This window comes from Diabrotica undecimpunctata, unplaced genomic scaffold, assembly GCF_040954645.1.
Source record: "Diabrotica undecimpunctata isolate CICGRU unplaced genomic scaffold, icDiaUnde3 ctg00001556.1, whole genome shotgun sequence".
NCBI lineage: Eukaryota > Metazoa > Arthropoda > Insecta > Coleoptera > Chrysomelidae > Diabrotica > Diabrotica undecimpunctata.
Window position 1 is genome coordinate 1 of NW_027312449.1, and position 20,719 is coordinate 20,719.

Here is a 20,719-nt window from a genome sequence, read left to right on the forward strand (position 1 = left end):
CGCGCTATCTCAGAGTGTGACAATGAGGTTTTATTGATTTTTCTTTTTGTTTACGGTCATAGAGATATAAGACACAGTATAGGTAATAACTATTAGATTTGAAAATAAATCTTTGCTTGCATTGGCTTCCCGACTTTTAATAATAATACTCCGGCAACAACTGCGTACACCTCATAGTAAGAAGAAAAAGATCAGACGCCTTTGGGCTCGCAGGTGGCTCTTATGAAGAAATAGTGGATGGAGCATATCAAATTTAGTGTTTATGTTATACCAAATTAAAAATAATTAATAAAGAAACTAAACTAAAATTATGACTAAGAAGACTATAAAACACTAAACTACGAATAAAATAAACTAAATAAATAATAAAAGAAAAATACGACACAATAGCACAGATTAGACAATAGGCTCAATATCAATGCAACAAACAAATAAATAAATAAATAAATAAATAATGTTGTCTCTCGGTAAGGAAATCTCGCTGAATTGACATAACAATAAGGAGCGATATTTAAATATGTTCTATTCTATTCTCCTGTGACAAGCTATGACGAGCCGCATGACAGTGCCTATGACAAAATCATATGACAAATCACACAGTATAAACATGTAAATTTCACTCCATGACCAAATCATATGACAAATCACATGATAAATCATGTAGTGTAAAGTCGACTTTAGTCATACCATGAAAATATGTGAAGGAAAAATTTATAAAATGGGGAAACAAAAATTTCGGAAAGTTAGTTGTGCCAGACAGTGGAAAGTTTTGATTTGTGCCAGACATATTAACAAAAAAATATAAGAGTAAAGAAACAAACGCACATATGGTATTCGACGATCTTAAGAAAGGCTGTGATATGATACTTTGTAACGTAAATGCCGCCGAACGCGTCATAGCTTTCCAATAGCTGGCCCTCTCTCAGTGTACCCGCACTACACAGTAGGTTCACTCTCGCATTTTCACGGTTCCAATTTCGAATCCACTCCTGGAAGATATGCGCAATAGATTTGGCGAAAAATGCCGCTGTTGCAAGATTTAAAATATTCCATCAGTTTCAAAGAATATTTCAAATTTATAATAAAATAATTATTATAGAAGTTCTTCAAAAAGAGGAAAATAAATTTCATAAATGGTAAAGTTCTTTACATAGCCACTATACACACTTCTAAAGTTTGAAAAATCATATTGCCTAATTGACTTAATCTATTCTCAAATAATTAATCATAAGTATCTATCCATTGATTGATTACACTTGGCAACATTGATTTTACCCAAACACGTGTTTGTGTTTATGCTGTGAAACTAGAAATTACAGTTATTTCAGTAATTTATATATAAATTTAATTTATTTGTTGTTATTTAGTTGGTTTTATAAGTTTATTTCGTTTTTAATACATATTACTGTGATATTTCTCCAGTTTTCTAAGTGGTTCTATTATTTGCAATACAAATTGTCTTGATGAATTTGATAAAATTTTGGCCAATATAATACCAGAAGTAATTGAAAGATGTCAAATACTCATACCTGAGCCAAATATTTTCAAATCTTTGAAAATAGAATCTAGAGACTACACCAATTTAAACATAAGAACTATTGCTTCTGCAATTTTAAGAACTCTGTCATTTTTAACTGCTTTAAATGGTCCAGTATCATTCTATCATATTTTTTAAAGATGTGAAACAGTTGTATTTATTCATTGTAAAGAAGTTTATTTCGGGCTGGAGTTAAGTTTATTGAGGGGCTGTTTGAAAAGGTATTTAATTATAGCCACGACCCGACCAAAAACGTAAAAAACACGTTTTTGGATCTTATTTTCTGTCGTTATAACCAAATTTGCCTCGCTATAGACGGTTATAGTTCAATAGAATTTCACGGGACATGCCTGCGTAGCGCAAGCGGTAGGATTCTTGACTCGCAAGCCGGTGGTCCGGGGTTCGAATCCCACCGCCGGCAAGAACATCTAGACATTTTAAAAATGTCTATAGGCCCCAGGTCGACTCAGCCTTAATAAAAATGAGTACCTTGGGTAAAACCAGGGGTAATAATAGACGGTTGAAGCGTAGCACTGGCCATGTTACCTTCCTTGTATACCGTAGGCCCTAGATATAGCAGACTACCCTGCTATACTCCCAAAGCCGCGACAGCGGTATAAAAACGGGAGACTATTATTATATATATTCGTTATATCCTCCCCTTTCATTTGCCATGTCGCATGTTAGGATTCAATCAGTTGTTTATTTTGTACCTAACCTGAGGCCTTCTTTAAGTCAAAAAATCAAAATTTGTCATATGGTAAATCTATTTTTATTCATAGTACCCTATCATATCTCGTATGTCGTTATACGTTCATTAATATTGAAGATACTGCGTAGTGCCCTTTTAATAGTCGCCTTGTTTATTTTTTCTATCTGAATATATTCGTTATATCCTCCCCTTTCATTTGCCATGTCGCATGTTATGATTCAATCAGTTGTTTATTTTGTACTGAACCTGAGGCCTTCTTTAAGTCAAAAAATCAAAATTTGTCTTAAGGTAAATCTATTTTTATTCATAGTACCCTATCATATCTCGTATGTCGCTATACGTTCATTAATATTGAAGATACTGTGTAGTGCCCTTTCATTTAACGTATCACACGCTCCAATGTCGAAAGTGTATTTTTTCTGCCTCAACAGCGTTTTTACAGCTTTTAATTAATTACATTTAATTTTGGTAGATGTTGGTAGTTCAGATTTCTTTTCTAGGTGGCGTAGTTACCTTACTGAATAAACAGTGTGACTTTTCATCCTAGCCTTTTATATAGATAGATTCTTTCAATTTTAAATGTACGTAAAAATATGAGTTTGACTAACTACGTTATGAACGTAGTGATCCTACAGAGGGATCTTTAGGCTATATGACTTTTTTCATTTCATTATTTTGTTATTAATAAGTTGTGATTGTGAAAATATATATATTCTATTCTAACTTGTATTCATAGTTCGCTACTTGTGTTTTTATAATCCTATTTTTATTATAACTGGTATTGTAAAATTCAAATTTTCAAAATATAATTTATAATTCGAATGTATTATTATTTTTTCATCTATAGAAATTAGTTTCCTCATTAGCTCTTCGTTTTATGAGATTTCTCACCAGTAACAGTGAATACAGTGTGATTTTCTAATGAATACAAAAAATTAATATTCGATTAATCAAAACTGATGGATTCAACATAATACATTTTGAAGGACAAACAGTAATAATTTTTTTTGGGAACCTATTGATAATTGTCGAAAACGCTAAATTTAGGAAAGTATTCATTATTCCGAAAATCTAATTAAATTTTATTTCGCCACAAGTCAGTTTTTTCCTATTTATTTTCGAGCAGTGTATTAAAAATTATATTGAGCAGTGTATCAAAAACTGGAATTTATCTGCGCGTGGAAGTAATGCGCGTGAAAAAAATGGAACATGAAGAACAAAGGACTGGCGGCAGAGTGAACCTACTGATTCTTTATAAGCAATATACTGTGCTACAACTAACAGCTTGGCATTGCCATCGATGCGGCGTGAACGAAGTTCGATCCGGAGTATTGAACTGGTCTCTGAGTCTGAGTACTGATACTGATCAGAGGACAACGTTCTTTCCCTACCTGGCAATCGAGTATTGATCGATCGCTTCCATTTCCCGTCTGCGTCGAGTATTGATCGACCGATCTCAATAAGAAAACTAAGTACTCAATAAGAAAACAGTTTCCTATGAGTATAGGAAGATTGTAAAAAATATATATAATGTGAGTAACAACTTATGTTAGCACAGGTATGGGAGGGACTGATATATTTTATGTGAAAGTATGATTCGATCAGGGCTCAGTGCTTAGTCCTAAATTATTGTTACTATAATAGTATTGAATCAGATAACAAAGAATTATTACAGTGGCATTCCTTGGTATTTATTATATGCTGATGATGTAATTTTACTTAAAAATAGGTAAACAAACAAGGTAAACAATTTCTAAAAGTTTAACAATTAGTAGGAGAAAAACAGAGTACCTATCTAGAATGATAATTTAGAGGTAGAGTTACTACTCCAGTGTATACAGTACAGTAACAAGCGAATGGTGTGTGATAGGACGATCCCAATGAAGTACACAGGAAAAGGCTGTATAGTACTGAATATTAAGCAGCTAAGAATGGTTCTGAAACTATTTTCTTCTGCCATATTTAACAGAGATATTTTTTATACGGGATTAAACCACAATTAATAATAAGTAATAAAGGAAGTTAAGTTAATCTTCGAGCTCTAAAACAGTCGCAAGTACCTGTTTAGCATAACTAAAACTGGGAATAAAAATATGAGCAATTCCATAAGAACACCTATACCATAACACATACCGTAAACAATCCGAAAACCCTTGTCTATATTTTTATCCATGGGCATTTCAATTAAAAGCTATAAAGAATAATTTCCAAAACTAAACTTACTTCAGCAAATTTGTTCTATTGTGTTGCTCTGCTATTCTCCAGATTTCTGCTAAACTTCCTTTTTCGACCCATCCATTAATAATCACACAGAAAATGGCAGCAAACATAAGCAAAGATTGAAATACATCTGTGACTAAAACGGCCTTCATTCCTCCTATTGTAGAGTAGAACGTGCAAACAATGCCTAAAAATAATTTTTATTGGCTTATCAGCGCATAATAGTTGATAATATAAGGAAGAACGCCATCAACTTGTGAAGATATATCGAGTTTTATTTTGCGTAAAAAATTTATTCAATAATGATAAAAAGCATGGAGTATTTAATTTTCAAAGGTATCTATTCGTTCTATGCAGTCGACAGAAGGAGATACACGTCATGTTTAACACCTTAGCGCCACCATACAATGAAAATTATTAGCCCCTGGGACCAATTTTTTTTTGTAATAGTCTATGTTTGGCTAAGGTATTTTATAATCTATTTGAATAATATTTTTGGGTATCTGTCTTTTTTTGTGGCCTAAGGTTTTGCCACGAGGCCCAAATAATTTATATTGCTTCTACGGGACCATATGGTACATACGTTATGCCGTGGCACTGCCTGGTATTCAAGGAAAAAGTAACCGTCTCGAGAATCAAGCGACTCGTGCAAGTGCAAGCCAGTCTGTTGTTAGCTCCTTAGATGAACAGAGTTTTTGAGCATAGCAATGCAGTAAAGTGAATGTAAACAAGGTGTACGCACAATGGGAGATTACGAAAAAGGGCAGAAACGCATTTTACAGTTGTGGGATGAACTAATGTCGGATGACGAAAATGATTCTGTAATAATAGGTAATGTTCATTCGTCTGATGCTTACTCTCCTAGTTCGTAAGCTTCGAGTGACTCGGAAGATGAAAATAGCGAAGTTAGTGCAGTTTTTGTCCCAAAAAAAACGTAAATTATATCAAGAAGTAAATGTTACAATGGATTCCGGAGCATCTTCAAGTAAATCAAAGAGTTTATCTGCCTCTAATGATGTTGGAGATTTTTCGATTAGCTCACAAACAGGGCCAGATAATATCCATTCAAATTTACAAAATGTAGACAATGTAACGTGAATAGGTGAACTTGAGGGAAATAGGGTAACGAGGAGTAATGGGTAGTTAGAATCCCAAGTACAGTAGTAGGCAGACCAGTGTTATTAATAGTATTATTTGATATTACATATATATATTACATATATATATATATATATATATATATATATATATATATATATATATATATATATATATGTATATATATATTGTCATACTTCTTCTTTCTCAACCAAAGAAAAAAATAAATAAAAAGATCCATCGGAATAAAATTTTAAGATATCATTATAAACAAATTGTATATAGTAATTTAAGATAAGATTTAGTGTAGATAAGAATAGAAATTTGTTTGGCCTTTTCCGTTTCCAACAAAATTATCAAAAAACCCCTTTGTTTAGAATTAGAAGACATTTTACCTGTAAGTTAATCTTGTCATTATTTGTGTATTAAATGACCATATACTAATCTTTGGAAACAGGTATAGATTGTGTATTAACAGACTGAGGATAGAAAAATCAATTTTTATTTATTGTTTCTCTGAAACAGTAATTTGGTCTTCCCAAATCATACACAGAATTTTTAGAACAAACATTGACAGTAGTAAACAAGATTTGAGCTTTTGATTGGATAGTCGTTTTTGAATGGTAATGCGGTTAGCCTGATTAGGAGACGGGGGGAGGCAGTTGTAATTTGGCCATCGAAGGAAACAGTCGTTTGTTAGAAGATAGGGTGTGGTTCGTGAGTTTGGATACCGGCATTGTGAAAGAAGTGAATAGTTTTGCAGAAGGAGATAACAAGTAGATTAAAAGAGGTCCTTGTATCTACCGTGGGCATTTTGTGCAGTATATGTGAAAGTAGTTTTACGGCATCAAGTTGACAAAAGGAGGTCCTTGTGTCATAAATAAGTAGCTAAGTTTTTGGAGAAGTGAATCAGGTGTTTTTGTGTAGTCTGCAGGAGGTTTGCAGAGACGTTAGGAAGGAGTCGAGGTGCCAAAGAGGAGAGATCACATCGTTGAGGAGACTGGATTTTTCTGGGTATGTGCCAACATACAATTCAATAAGAAAAAAAAAAGCTGTAAGTGTTTTGTATAATTGAAATTGGTATCTGTGAAGGATCTGTGTTGACATCATGGTCATTATCATTCAAATTTAAAGAAGTGAGTTTTGTTTGACTAATCAAAAGTTACAGTTTTGTTGTTTTTTGTTTCAAGTAAAGGAAAGTTTAAGTAAAATTGGTTTTCACTTATTATAAATTTATGTAGATTTAAAATCTTATTATTATAAAAATTTCATTTATTTTCTTGTATGCTGATTGATAAGATAACGGCAGAAGTTGAAAATTGTTTTATTCCTTTTTTATATAAAATAAAGAATACTTAATTTTTGAAATATACTATTTTCTTTTATTATTATCCTTCTTCTCTATCTCGATAAAGGACAACTAGAAAATCTTTGAATCCATCGAACACAGGTAATATAAGGAGTCTTATTTTACATTTGATAACAATTAAATTATAATTTTTTTATTGGCTTAATAAATTAAAATCAAAGTCAAAATAAACAATCATAACAATATATTTTAACGAGTGACTGCAGATATTGATTGAACCTTCCGTCGCTTTCGACGGACAGAATTACTAGTTATACATATAATTGTTCAAAACGATGGTAGGTAATATTTCTTGCATCGCAAACTGTTGCAGTAATAACTGGTGTTGATATCACCAAGAAGGAAGAAGGGTCTGGAATATTACGGAGCCTCACGGTGTCTTACAGAGGGATTTTAACCAACCAATTCGAAGTGCCCTCTGCGTAGATTATATCTTTGGTAGATTAGCATTAATTATTGCATCGGTAATGAAATAAAAACACTTTTTTAAAGGCAAAAAGAGTCCAGCAAAGAGTCTAGGTTCGTAGAACAGTAGGAGAGCCCCGACAAAGGGCTCCCGATATGTGCATTTTCACAAATTTATTAAAAGTTTATAAAAGCAAACCCTGCAGTTAATCCAACTACCCAGAATTTTTCCGAACACCATGCATTTTGATTTCTTTGTCTTGATTGTTAAGCCTTTTTCAGTACATTCGTTGTTTACAGCGTTTAACAGGGTCTTTCAAGTCTTCTAGACTATTTGGTTCAGCGTAGGCATTAAAAAACATCAGTGACATAACACATCCCTGTCTGACACCACGTTTCATAGAACTTTAGCTGAAACCTCTTGATCCACCTTAATACAAGCTGTCTGATTGTAGTAAAGATTTTTGAGCAATCTAATGTCATACGTGTCCAGTCCAAGCATTGAAATAGTAGTATATTTATGTGGTCCTCTATCAAAGGCTTTTCCGAAACCGTAAATATTTTTCCTAAACGCAATGCTGTTTTGTAACAGTAGTTGCATGCAAAAAAAGAGCCTCCCAAATACCCACACCGTTTCGGAAACCAAACTGCTCATCATCAGTTATCCCTCCAGAAAATTTATATATGCGACAATGCAATATTTTCATAAACATTTTGAGCGTGTGACTTATTAAACTGATAAGTCGATAGTCGCTACACTGTCTGGCATTCCTTTTCTTGGAAATATTTATAATATTGATAATAACCAGTTGTCTGATAATTTACCTTACTGCACATCTTGTTAATTTCCTGAATTTTGCATACATGAATAGAGGAGGGGGGTTTAGCCGTTTAGCCGCCGCATAGGACTCACTTGAGTGGCATTCGGCAAGCTAAGCTATGTTCTTAAATCAGAACTGCCTATGTGTCTTAAAAGAAAAGTCTTTAATCAGTGCGTGTTGCCAGTACTTACATATGGTGCAGAGACATTAACACTAACCAAGAAAGTAAGAAATAAAATTTGTGTTACACAAAGAGCCATGGAACGATCGATGTTAGGCTTTTCTCGTAGGGATCGGATCACGAACAAGGAATTAAGACGGAGAACAGGAGTGACAGATGCCATAGAAAGAATTATGACCCTTAAGTGGAACTGGGCGGGGCACATAGCTAGAATGTCGGATAACACATGGACACAGCGAATAATACAGTGGAGACCGAGACAAGAAGCACATCGAAGTAGAGGTCGTCCACCAACAAGATGGTCTGATGACATAAAACGGATCGACAAAAATTGGATGCAAACAGCACAAAACAGAAATACATGGAAAAGACTGAGGGAGACCTATATCCAGCAGTGGATAGATCCGGGTTAAATGATGATGATGATGATATCTTGTTAAAGAAGTAGGTGAATCGCAACTCTCTCATCATCTAATAATTGTACCAATTCTGCAGGTATTTCGTCAGGACCAGAAGCCTTCCTTCGTTCCTCTTGGTCAATGGCTTTCTGAACTTCTGAGATTAGAATCGGTGGTCCAGTATCCCAGTTAGAATGTTATTTCTTGGTCATCTTTAAATAATTCTATTATTTAATATTTTTCCATCGGTGAAACGCTCTTTAATACACTTGCCTGTAATATTTTGTCCGTAAATTATGATTTTGCCTGTCAACCCGTTTAGTTTTTTATGTAAATGGAAGCTGCCATGCGTTGCTCCATGTTCTTAAATTTCTAAACAAGATTCTTGTAGCCCATCGGTCTTTTGCTACTTAGTTCTTTTTTGGATTTCTTTAGGTAAGTATTTTCTACTCTATTCTGTTCTTTGTGTAGACAAAACAAATGTGTTTGTAAACATATCCAAATTTTTCAACTGTCAACAATTCTATTTGTAATATATAACATAAATAATACGATAACGTTATTTATATACAAATATTTAATATACAGACAATATTATACGATTAATTACAAATTTTGAATTTTATTACTATAGATTTGTAAATCCTTTCATTGGTGTAAATGGCGATGATATATATAAAAACCTAAAGAAAGCGATACCGGTCCATGTGCACGGAGCGAATACAACCATCGACAAGTTCCTGTCAATGACAAATAAAATAAAATATAAAAATTACCAGAGAACAAGTGGTATACCATTATTGTCTATGGAATATGGAATGACATATGGAAAATGCATCGGCACCGTTGTGTTCTGATAGGCCATAAAGTCAAACATATGTTAGAATCAACATGATGAAAAATCTATATTATAATCGATTAATTAAAAAAAATCATTTTGGTATTCTAAGATGGACATTACAAAGCAATCAAACAATAGCCTTGAAGCAATATGCTTGAAGATGAATTAAATAAATTTATTTTTGCATCTGCCTTGTGCCAACTTTTTTTTTTCAAGAGTTTTTCTACTCTGACTGTTGTATGTAATAACATGAGCAGGTGGTTTCGGTCGTTTTGATGCCAAAATTTTTGGAGATCATTTTGAAATTTTTTATTACTAGTTCTAATATATTGTTACGAACATGCTCTTGGCATGGCCCAGGTAACGGTTGCATTGCATCTCCAATACTCTTCTCGAAGGTTCGAGGCGTATCGAGTGCGAGAGAGAATAACCGGTCACGTAGGCGAATTAGAGGTGGGATAACGCCAGAATATTCTCGAACCTAGTAACTGCAGTATATATAGGTAACGATGTTAGAAGGAGGGTTAGTTGTTAAGATACTACCGAACTGTAAAGTTATAAATAAATATATGTATATAAATTCGAACCGCTCGTTTTATTTAATCTCGCTACAGTGGTGTTACGGTGTAAGCAAAAGAAATAAATTCAGCAGTGACTTTTGAAAAAGACTTTTGAACTTTTGAAAAGTATTGTTCGTCGGGAACATCCGCGTAGTTCGGTAGTGATCTTTGTACGAAAAGAACATTTAAAAAGTACGTGTGTGCCTGACCAAAGATGCTGCTAGTACAACTTTCAGTAAAACAGTTGCGTGAGCAACTGGAAGAACGCGATGAAGACTGCAGCGGGTCCAAGAAGATACTCCAAGAACGACTAAAAACTGTTCTAAACAAGAATGGAGATGACCCAGAGACATTCCATTTTCAGTCAGCAGAAGAAGCAGTTTTAATGAAGATAGAAGAAACTTCTAAAAAAACTGATGATAAATTCGAGACTGTTTCCAAAAGATTCGATGAAACGTCTCAAATGATAGAAGAAACTTCTAAAAAAAATGATGATAAATTCGAGAATATTTCCAAAAGATTCGATGAAACGTCTCAAATGATCGAAGAAACTTCTCAAATTATTAAAGAAACAGCCAGACAAAACGACGAGAAATTCGAAAATATGTCTAGAAGATTCGACGAAGTATGTAATCAAAACAATGAGAAATTTGAAGAAGTCTCAAGAACATTTGATAAGATACAGAAAAATGTTAACGATAAGATAGAAGACGTAGAAGAGAAGATCAAACAATTAGAGACCATGATAACTAACACAAAAGTGCTACCACCAGTTAATACAATAGCCTTAGATCCGGTAGTGAAAGAAGAATCACCCAGAGAGGAAACGACACATAATTGCTTCAATTAGATTCAAATTGCCACCATTTGATGGAAAGTCTTCTTGGTCCATATACCTTAGACAATTTGAAGCCATTGCGACAGCCAATCATTGGACAGAACAAGAAAAAGCTGTTTCCTTGACTGCTGCTTTACGAGGTGATGCTGCGGATATCCTAAGATCAATTCCTAAGGGTCAAGAAAAATGTTACCAGACCTTGTTCACTCGACTAGATAAACGTTACGGAGATGCCCATCTACAACCAGTCTACAAAGTATAAATAAGAAGTAGAATCCAACGAGCAAGTGAGAGTTTGCAAGAATTTGAAGCAGATATTGCTCGTATAGCGTTGTTGGCATATCCAGAGGCACCAGACAACATTTTGGAAGAAATTGCTGTAGATGCCTTCGTCAATGGGTTAAGAGACAGTGAACTACAGAAAGCTTTACGACTAGCAAGACCGAAAGTTTTAGATGAAGCGCTCGCTATTGCCTTGGAACATGAAACAGCTAGTCAAGTTTCACGGAGCTATCGAGTACGAACCTCTGAAGAGAGCGACGAACAAAACGAGAAACGTCTGGAGGAAATCGTACGGAAAGTAGTTCGTAACATGATGCCGAAGAGACACGAAACCAGATGTTCGAATGATGGCGACGTAGGTCACATTAGCCGTAAATTGCAAGAAAATAATGCAACAGTCAGAAAGCTAGAACAAATGGAACACAGGGCTGGAAAGAGTCATTCAAATGCTGATGCTCAGTCAAGACGAGCATACAGTGCAAATCGTAATCATTGTCTTGAATTAGAAGAACGACTTTGCCCCGTGAGACGAACCGCCGTCATTAATGATCAATGGCAGCCTCAACAGTTACAAGACGCTCAAGCAGATGATCCATGTATAAAAAGAGTATTGAATTGGATGCGTCGAAGTGAAAGACCTTCTTGGCAAGACATTAGTGCATGTAGTCCAGAAGTCAAGTGTTACTGGAGCCAATGGAATTGTCTAGTGCTGAAAGATGATCTTCTGTATAGAACCTTTGAGAACGATGATGGTACAGAAACTAAGCTTCAGTTGATTGTACCTAAAAGTAAAGTGTCAGAAGTATTGCGTCAGTTGCATGACGGTGCATCAGGTGGACACTTTGGTATCACGAAGACTCTGCAAAAGGTTCGAAAACGGTTCTATTGGGTGAACTGTAAAGATGATGTAAGAAGATGGTGCCGGAAATGTGAACTGTGTGCAACCAGTAATGGTCCAGCTGGTAAAAAAGAGGACACCCATGAGACAGTACAATGTTGGTAGTCCTATGGAAAGAGTAGCAATCGACATTGCAGGTCCACTTCCAGAGACAAATGATGGAAATAAATATATCCTGGTAGCCATGGATTATTTTACGAAATGGACTGAGGCCTATGCGATACCAAATCAAGAAGCTGCTACCGTTGCAGAGGTACTTGTTAAAGAATTCTTTAGCCGATTTGGTGTTCCTTTGGAGATCCACTCCGACCAAGGGCGAAACTTCGAGTCAACCCTTTTCCAAAACGTTTGTAAATTGATTGGTGTCAATAAGACCAGAACGACACCCCTGCATCCTCAATCAGATGGAATGGTCGAGAGAATGAACCGAACAATGGGTAAACACCTGTCCAAAGTTGTATCAGAACATCAAAGAGATTGGGACCAGCACATTCATCCTAATGGCCTACCGCTCGGCCGTGAATGAAACTACAGGACAGACTCCAACCTGCCTGATGTTAGGTCGTGAAGTTCGTTTACCCTGCGACCTAGAGTTTGGCTGCAGACCTTCCGAAGAACATGTTGCAAGCGAAGATTATGTCGACCGCCTGAAGTTAAGAATGAACAACATTCATGAACTTGCCCGACAACACATCCAGATAGCCAGTGACAGAATGAAAGATCAATATGATTCTCGATGCAAGAGTGAAAGCTATGAAGTAGGTGATCTTGTTTGGCTTTATAATCTACAACGTCGTCGAGACTTGTCTCCCAAACTGCAAAGTCAATGGGAAGGTCCATATGAAATTAAAAAGAAAATAAATGACGTAATATTCCGAATTAAGAAGTTGCCGAAAGGTAAACCAAAAGTAGTTCACATAAATCGTCTCGCACCATATGCTGGCTCAAATGAAACAGAACAAGCACGAACCCTTCAACATGAGATCAAAGATGACCGGCGACCAAGCTTGAATGAATTTATGTCAAATTACGCAAAGAGTGCTAGATTCGGCGTGACCACAGAAGTTCAGCAGGATCTTTTTAGTGTTCCGCATAACGTCTCTCTAGCCCACTGTGTTGCCCAAGATCTTGAGATGACTAAAGGAATCTCATCCGTATTTTATAAGAAATTCGGTCGTTTGGACGAGTTAAAAAACCAGCAACCTAAAGTTGGAAGAGTACTGAGATTAGAAGATGGTTCTCGATCTTTGCTGTATATGGTGACCAGGAAGTCGTATACAGACAGGGCAAGCTACGGGGATATATGGCGTGCTCTAACTAATTTGAAGAAAATTGTGTGCAATTACGACATCAAGAATTTGGCCTTACCCAAGATAGGCCATGCACTAGATAATCTGGACTGGAAGATTGTCAGAAGTATGCTTGAAGTGATCTTCCGAGAAACCGGCGTACGAATTACTGTGTGTTGCATTAACCCGATGAGATCGTATCCTTCAAAGTCAGTAGACTGTTATTTCTTTCTAAAGGGTTCATGCAGAGCTGGAGAGTCCTGTAGATTCCGCCATCCTGTGCCTACATATATCCCGAGTTGCTGATCGGGACGATCAGATTTAAGAGGGGAGCAGTGTTACGAACATGCTCTTGGCATGGCCCAGGTAACGGTTGCATTGCATCTCCAATACTCTTCTCGAAGGTTCGAGGCGTATCGAGTGCGAGAGAGAATAACCGGTCACGTAGGCGAATTAGAGGTGGGACAACGCCAGAATATTCTCGAACCTAGTAACTGCAGTATATATAGGTAACAATGTTAGAAGGAGGGTTAGTTGTTAAGATACTACCGAACTGTAAAGTTATAAATAAATATATGTATATAAATTCGAACCGCTCGTTTTATTTAATCTCGCTACAATATGTTCCAGTGAGTATATACTTACCTACAGATAAAATTGCTGATAACTTGCTTATACCTGTAAGAGCTTCTAACACTAAGGCAGGTGCGTATAACACTACTCCCATATATAAAGTCATTTGTAGAGTATATGACAAAGAAGCTGCCAGTCTTGCTGTTTTGCCAAATCTCCTTTCTAAGTACTAAAAAGATATTTAATGAATTAAATGAAATCAGAGGCTTCTACCATTTTTCGCGTCTGGGCCGTGTCTTTTTTGGACTTTCTGAATGTTGGAGGGCACTTACAGTAACTCAAATACAAAGTGTTGAAACGTGAATATTAGTAAACGATATTTAGTACTTGAACCCCCACTTGGAACCAACACTTCGGATTTGTTTTTATTATTTACTATTAATTAAAATATATGTTCTTTTAGACTAAACAAGTGTGACTTAACCCTTTGCGGTCGCTGTCTTTGCTCTTTTTTTCTATTTATTCTAAAGAATTCCTGTTTGGTAGTATTGAACAAAACATGTTAATAGGCTACAGTTGAATTTAAAATTGAATTATGTGTTAATTTAACTTTAATTTGGTTCAAATAAAAATCAAGTTTTTATAAAATACAGTAGACTCCCTCTATAACGAGAACTGAAATGGCAGACTAATTACCTCGTTATAAGCGGATCTCGTTATGTCCAACAACAATAATACTGTGCATACATATGAATATGTAGTTTTCTAAAACATTAACTTTCTATAGTGAAGCATTCGGAGCAATATAAGATGCTAATAAATATTGTTTGAATGGCGTTTTTAAAACAAAGTTGTTTACTTTTATTATCAATGAAATGTATTAAAACAAAAAAGAGTTGTTTACTTTTATTGTCAATGATATACGTTAAAACAAAAAATCTGTATTCTGTAAATATGTATAAAGCGTATTTTCAAGCTTTAAATTGTCCAGTATTCTATCTATCATATTTTCTAAGATGTGAAACAGTTTTATGCTTCTTCATTTGCGTTTTGTCCTTTGATAAAGTTTCTGACAACCTTTAAAACACTTTCTACATCTTGTCTATTAGGACCCATATTATTAGATGTGAATGGTCAATCCCCTACAATGACACTTGTGAATCATAAATTTTACATTTCCGACTAAGAATCATAAATTGTAAGAATTTTATTACGGGAGGCCCGCAGTTAAAAAGGGTATTTATTTATAGCTACGGCCGGGCCAAAACGTAAAAAACACGTTTTTCAATCTTATTTTCTCTCGTTATAAGCAAATTTACCTCGCTATAAAGGGTTATAGTTCAATAGAAATTTCACGGGACATCTAATGTACCTCGTTATAAGCGAAACCTCGTATAACCGTGTTCGTTATAGAGGGAGTATACTGTATTACAATTTATTGTTAAATTTTATAAGCATATTTTAAACGCAAACATAAATTAAATTTAACTTAAACTTTTGTTACAGACTAGTGTATACTGGGTGTTTCAAAAAGGTATGTCATAAATTAAATCACGCATTCCGGGGACAAAAATAAATTGATTGAATCCAACTTACCTTAGTACAAAAGTATACACAAAAAAAGTTACAGCCCTTTGAAGTTACAAAATAAAAATTGTTTTTTGCATTAGCTCCTAAACTACTTGACATTTTGTAATAAAAATGGACACGTTACTTTCTTGTTCTGAGGATTTTTCATAAAAAGAAACAACAAAACCTAAGCGGACAGAAAAATTTTAAGGGGTGTGTGCAGCCCTAAAACCCGCCAAACTTTTGAGTACGTTCAAAGCAAATGAATTTTGTGGCATTATTAGTTTAACAGATTATTTTTAAAAAAATGTTGCCTCTTATTACTTTTTCTAAAAACTAGTTTTTTCCTAGTTGGCCATAAGATTACAATTAGTTTCTACGGATACAATAATTACAAACATATATAAGTTAAATAGTCGTTATAGTAGTCCATTACAAGATTTTTTTCTAATAGGGCTAGTTTTCACCCTCAAAAAAATAAAAATCTACCAACAGTACAAGTTCAAATGTGAAGTGGAGGGTAATTAAAATCCCAATCCAATTTTCATGTAATTCGGCGGTGACACAGCAACTTACAAGGTATCGGCGTACTTCACGTTCATTTACTGGCCTATAAAGTCCGTGTCAGACGGTCAAGTATTTGATCAAACTTGTTTGACCAAACCAAAAAATTGACAGCATATGATGTCACATCCTGAGTTTCATCAAATCCTCTAAAAATAGAGGATCTTCTATTTGTCAAGGTCAGTTTGATCAAACTTTAATTTTGATTGGTCGACAAATATTTAAGACAAATAAAAATCAGTAGTTAGACATAACGTGATGAAATTCATTTTCTTTTTTTCTTTGGTTGATAATTTGTGGTTTATTTGTCTTCCTATTTTGTTATAAAATAAAAATAAAATTTTAAAACATCTTGCAGACTGTAATAAGTTTCTAGATAATTGATTTATATTGAGAAAGAAGCTGTTTATATAATGTAGAGCATCCACATTATTAAAAAAAAATCCTCTCAGTCTTTTTACTTTTATTAGATCGGCGTACTTCACGTTCATTTACTGGCCTATATATTAGATATATAAAATAAATAAATATTTTAATAAATATAAAATAGAATGATCAAGTATCCCACCGGAATCAACTATCCCTCCTCTCCCCTATAGATAAAAAAATTTGAATCGCAATTAAAGCACAAGCAACTAATAAATATGCAAAAAAGACCATTAATTTCATTAACATACGTCAATTTGATCAAATTTGAATGATCGTGTGACAGGTAGGTATATTTTTAAAATTTGAACAAACTGTAATTATGACGTCATTACGCCAGTTTGCTCAAACTAGTTTGATCAAACATTTGACCGACACGGACTTAAGAATAAGAAGGAGTAGACTAAGCTTACAGCGTTGCCAAATGTATCCGTTGTGTATTTATTTCTTCCAACGCAGTGTACTTCCAAATAAGGCAGTAAAAAAGCGAATGAAAACCAACAATTAATCGGTATTTAATATCATTATAACTTTTGTCTAATAATCTAATTGAGAAATGATAGGGTGCAATTTATTTTGAACAAAACAAGATATTATTTAAATCTAAACCGATTAATATTTTTGACATACCTTATACCAAACAAACGTTACAAATATGTCTGTCTAGATTTTAGCGTTTTCTTATACAAATAAGATTTACTTCGGTACTATTGCAAATTGATTCCAAATATTTTAAGGTACATACCTCATAAGCACTGGTGGCTTGTAATTTGAAAAATACTGGTAGGTAATAATATGCTGCAATAAACGTAAAAATTCCATAAGAAAAATTTATAACAATAAATTGTATTCCATAGGAATAATTCTCACTCGATACTCCTAGCAGAGTAATAGCCGACATAAACGAGGCCATTAATGAAAAGGCTACTGGTGTGATGGACATATTTTTGTCTGCTAATAAATATTCCTAAAACAAAAAAAAAACAGTAAAGATATTTTAAATAAAATGAAAAAGACAGCAAAGATTTGATTTCACGTACAAAGCGTCTATGTATCTGTTGATACGTATTTCGACTTAATAAGTCTCATCAGAACAGTTATTCATAGCCGTTCTCAACGTGAAAAATAATCTTTTCTGTCTTTTAAGAAGCAACAATAAAATGGCTTTGTTATGGACGCAATAGCGACATCTGATAGAAAAATCGGTAAGATAGTTTCGAAACAAATTCAGATTTCTGCTTTAATCTGAACCTTCTATAAATGCAAGGTATAACAGACGTGGATAAAGATGTTAATAGAGACATGGAGAACGACATAACGAAGCCATTTTATTGTTGCTTCTTAAAAGACAGAAAAGATTATTTTTCACGTTGAGAACGGCTATGAATAACTGTTCTGATGAGACTTATTAAGTCGAAATACGTATCAACAGATACATAGACGCTTTGTACGTGAAATCAAATCTTTGCTGTCTTTTTCATTTTATTCGGATCTACTCTGTATGAGTACAAGAAACAAATTCGTTAAGGATTTCTGCTTAGTTGATAGACATGTCGTAGAATGCAAATTTTAGATTCCCCATGTCTCTATTAACATCTTTATCAACGTCTGTTATACCTTGCCGCGCTATCTCAGAGTCTGAATTTGTTTCGAAACTATCATACCGATTTTTCTATCAGATGTCGCTATTGCGTCCATACGAAGCCATTTTATTGTTGCTTCTTAAAAGACAGAAAAGATTATTTTCACGTTAAGAACGGCTATGAATAACTGTTCTGATGAGACTTATTAAGTCGAAATACGTATCAACAGATACATAGACGCTTTGTACGTGAAATCAAATCTTTGCTGTCTTTTTCATTTTATTCGGATATACTCTGTATGAGTTACAAGAAACAAATTCGTTAAGGATTTCTGCTTAGTTGATAGACATGTCGTAGAATGCAAATTTTAGATTCCCCATGTCTCTATTAACATCTTTATCAACAGTCTGTTATACCTTGCATTTATAGAAGGTTCAGATTAAAGCAGAAATCTGAATTTGTTTCGAAACTATCTTACCGATTTTTCTATCAGATGTCGCTATTGCGTCCATAACGAAGCCATTTTATTGTTGCTTCTTAAAAGACGAAAAGATTATTTTTTCACGTTAAGAACGGCTATGAATAACTGTTCTGATGAGACTTATTAAGTCGAAATACGTATCAACAGATACATAGACGCTTTGTACGTGAAATCAAATCTTTGCTGTCTTTTTCATTTTATTCGGATCTACTCTGTATGAGTACAAGAAACAAATTCGTTAAGGATTTCTGCTTAGTTGATAGACATGTCGTAGAATGCAAATTTTAGATTCCCCATGTCTATTAACATCTTTATCAACGTCTGTTATACCTTGCATTTATAGAAGGTTCAGATTAAAGCTAGAAATCTGAATTTGTTTCGAAACTATCTTACCGATTTTTCTATCAGATGTCGCTATTGCGTCCATAACGAAGCCATTTTATTGTTGCTTCTTAAAAGACAGAAAAGATTATTTTTTCACGTTAAGAACGGCTATGAATAACTGTTCTGATGAGACTTATTAAGTCGAAATACGTATCAACAGATTACATAGACGCTTTTGTACGTGAAATCAAATTCTTTGCTGTCTTTTCATTTTATTCGGATCTACTCTGTATGAGTACAAGAAACAAATTCGTTAAGGATTTCTGCTTAGTTGATAGACATGTCGTAGAATGCAAATTTTAGATTCCCCATGTCTCTAGTAACATCTTTATCAACGGTCTGTTATACCTTGCATTTATAGAAGGTTCAGATTAAAGCAGAAATCTGAATTTGTTTCGAAACTATCTTACCGATTTTTCTATCAGAAGTCGCTATTGCGTCCATAACGAAGCCATTTTATTGTTGCTTCTTAAAAGACAGAAAAAGATTATTTTTCACGTTAAGAACGGCTATGAATAACTGTTCTGATGAGACTTATTAAGTCGAAATACGTATCAACAGATACATAGACGCTTTGTACGTGAAATCAAATCTTTGCTGTCTTTTTCATTTTATTCGGATCTACTCTGTATGAATACAAGAAACAAATTCGTTATGGATTTCTGCTTAGTTGATAGACATGTCGTGTAATGCAAATTTTAGATTCCGCATGTCTTATATAACATCTTTATCAACGTCTGTTATACCTTGCATTTATAGAAGGTTCAGATTAAAGCAGAAATCTGAATTTGTTTCGAAACTATCTTACCGATTTTTTAAAAATATTTCAATACAATTTTAAAGATTATTGGCCCTGATTCTCGTATTTAAAGAAAAGTTATATATTTGGAAGTGTCGTTGAAAGAAAAATATTTTTAGAAACTCTCGTAACATGCTTGCAATCAAAAATGAAAACTGGAAAACACATGTTTTGTCCTATTTATTATTTCCTCTAATATATTTCTTGTGTATTTTAACAATACGATTTAACAATGAATTCAAGCTATCCGGGTCAGAATATCATAATATTCTCTCAGTTTCTGAGCATATATTTGGCTGTACGTAGTAATCTCCTTCTTTACGGTCTTGATCTTGAGACCACACTATGTATAAAACATATATCAAGGAGTTTTTTTTGATATTATAAGTTCAGTTGGATTTCAGGATAGTTTTGTATATCAACAGTTCACTTTTATTGCTAATCTTGATTTTTAACCTACTCTCCAATATAGGTTATCGGAGACCAATTATTGTTTTCTTTTCTTTCTTTTCTTTTGTTAAGACATATGAGCAGGTTACTCTAGTATTACTGAAAGCAAACTTGGCTGATTCGGCTTCATTTACTCGTAGTCTCTATTTTTTAACCAATTAGGTTAGGTTAGGTTGAATATGGAGTGGGCACTTAACCACACTTCCAGCCTTTTTAACAAAGTCTATTATGGCCTTAGGTGACAATCCTACGAATTGTAGGGCTCGGGTTGATAATGTTCAAATATATCCTAGCCTTATTCTATCCAACCCTTGGCAGTTTCATAAAACGTGGTTTTCGCCGTTCCATCATCGGCCTGATTGCAATTCGCATTTTCTATCAGTCCGATTTTGTTCATGTGCCCCTTGAAGCGACAGTGTTTTGTTAGAGGAACTACGACAA

General features: G+C 34.3%; 1 protein-coding gene across 1 annotated transcript; it reads right to left on the reverse strand.

Annotated features, from left to right (window-relative positions):
* Positions 1-4,472: 4,472 nt before the first annotated feature.
* LOC140431638 (putative sodium-dependent multivitamin transporter) lies at positions 4,473-17,548 on the reverse strand (the record flags this gene model as incomplete). The annotated part of the gene is made up of 3 exons (XM_072519528.1): positions 4,473-4,656; positions 14,095-14,251; positions 17,327-17,548. Coding segments are annotated over 3 exons (563 nt in total), but the record flags the coding sequence as incomplete, so codon positions are not given.
* Positions 17,549-20,719: the final 3,171 nt, after the last annotated feature.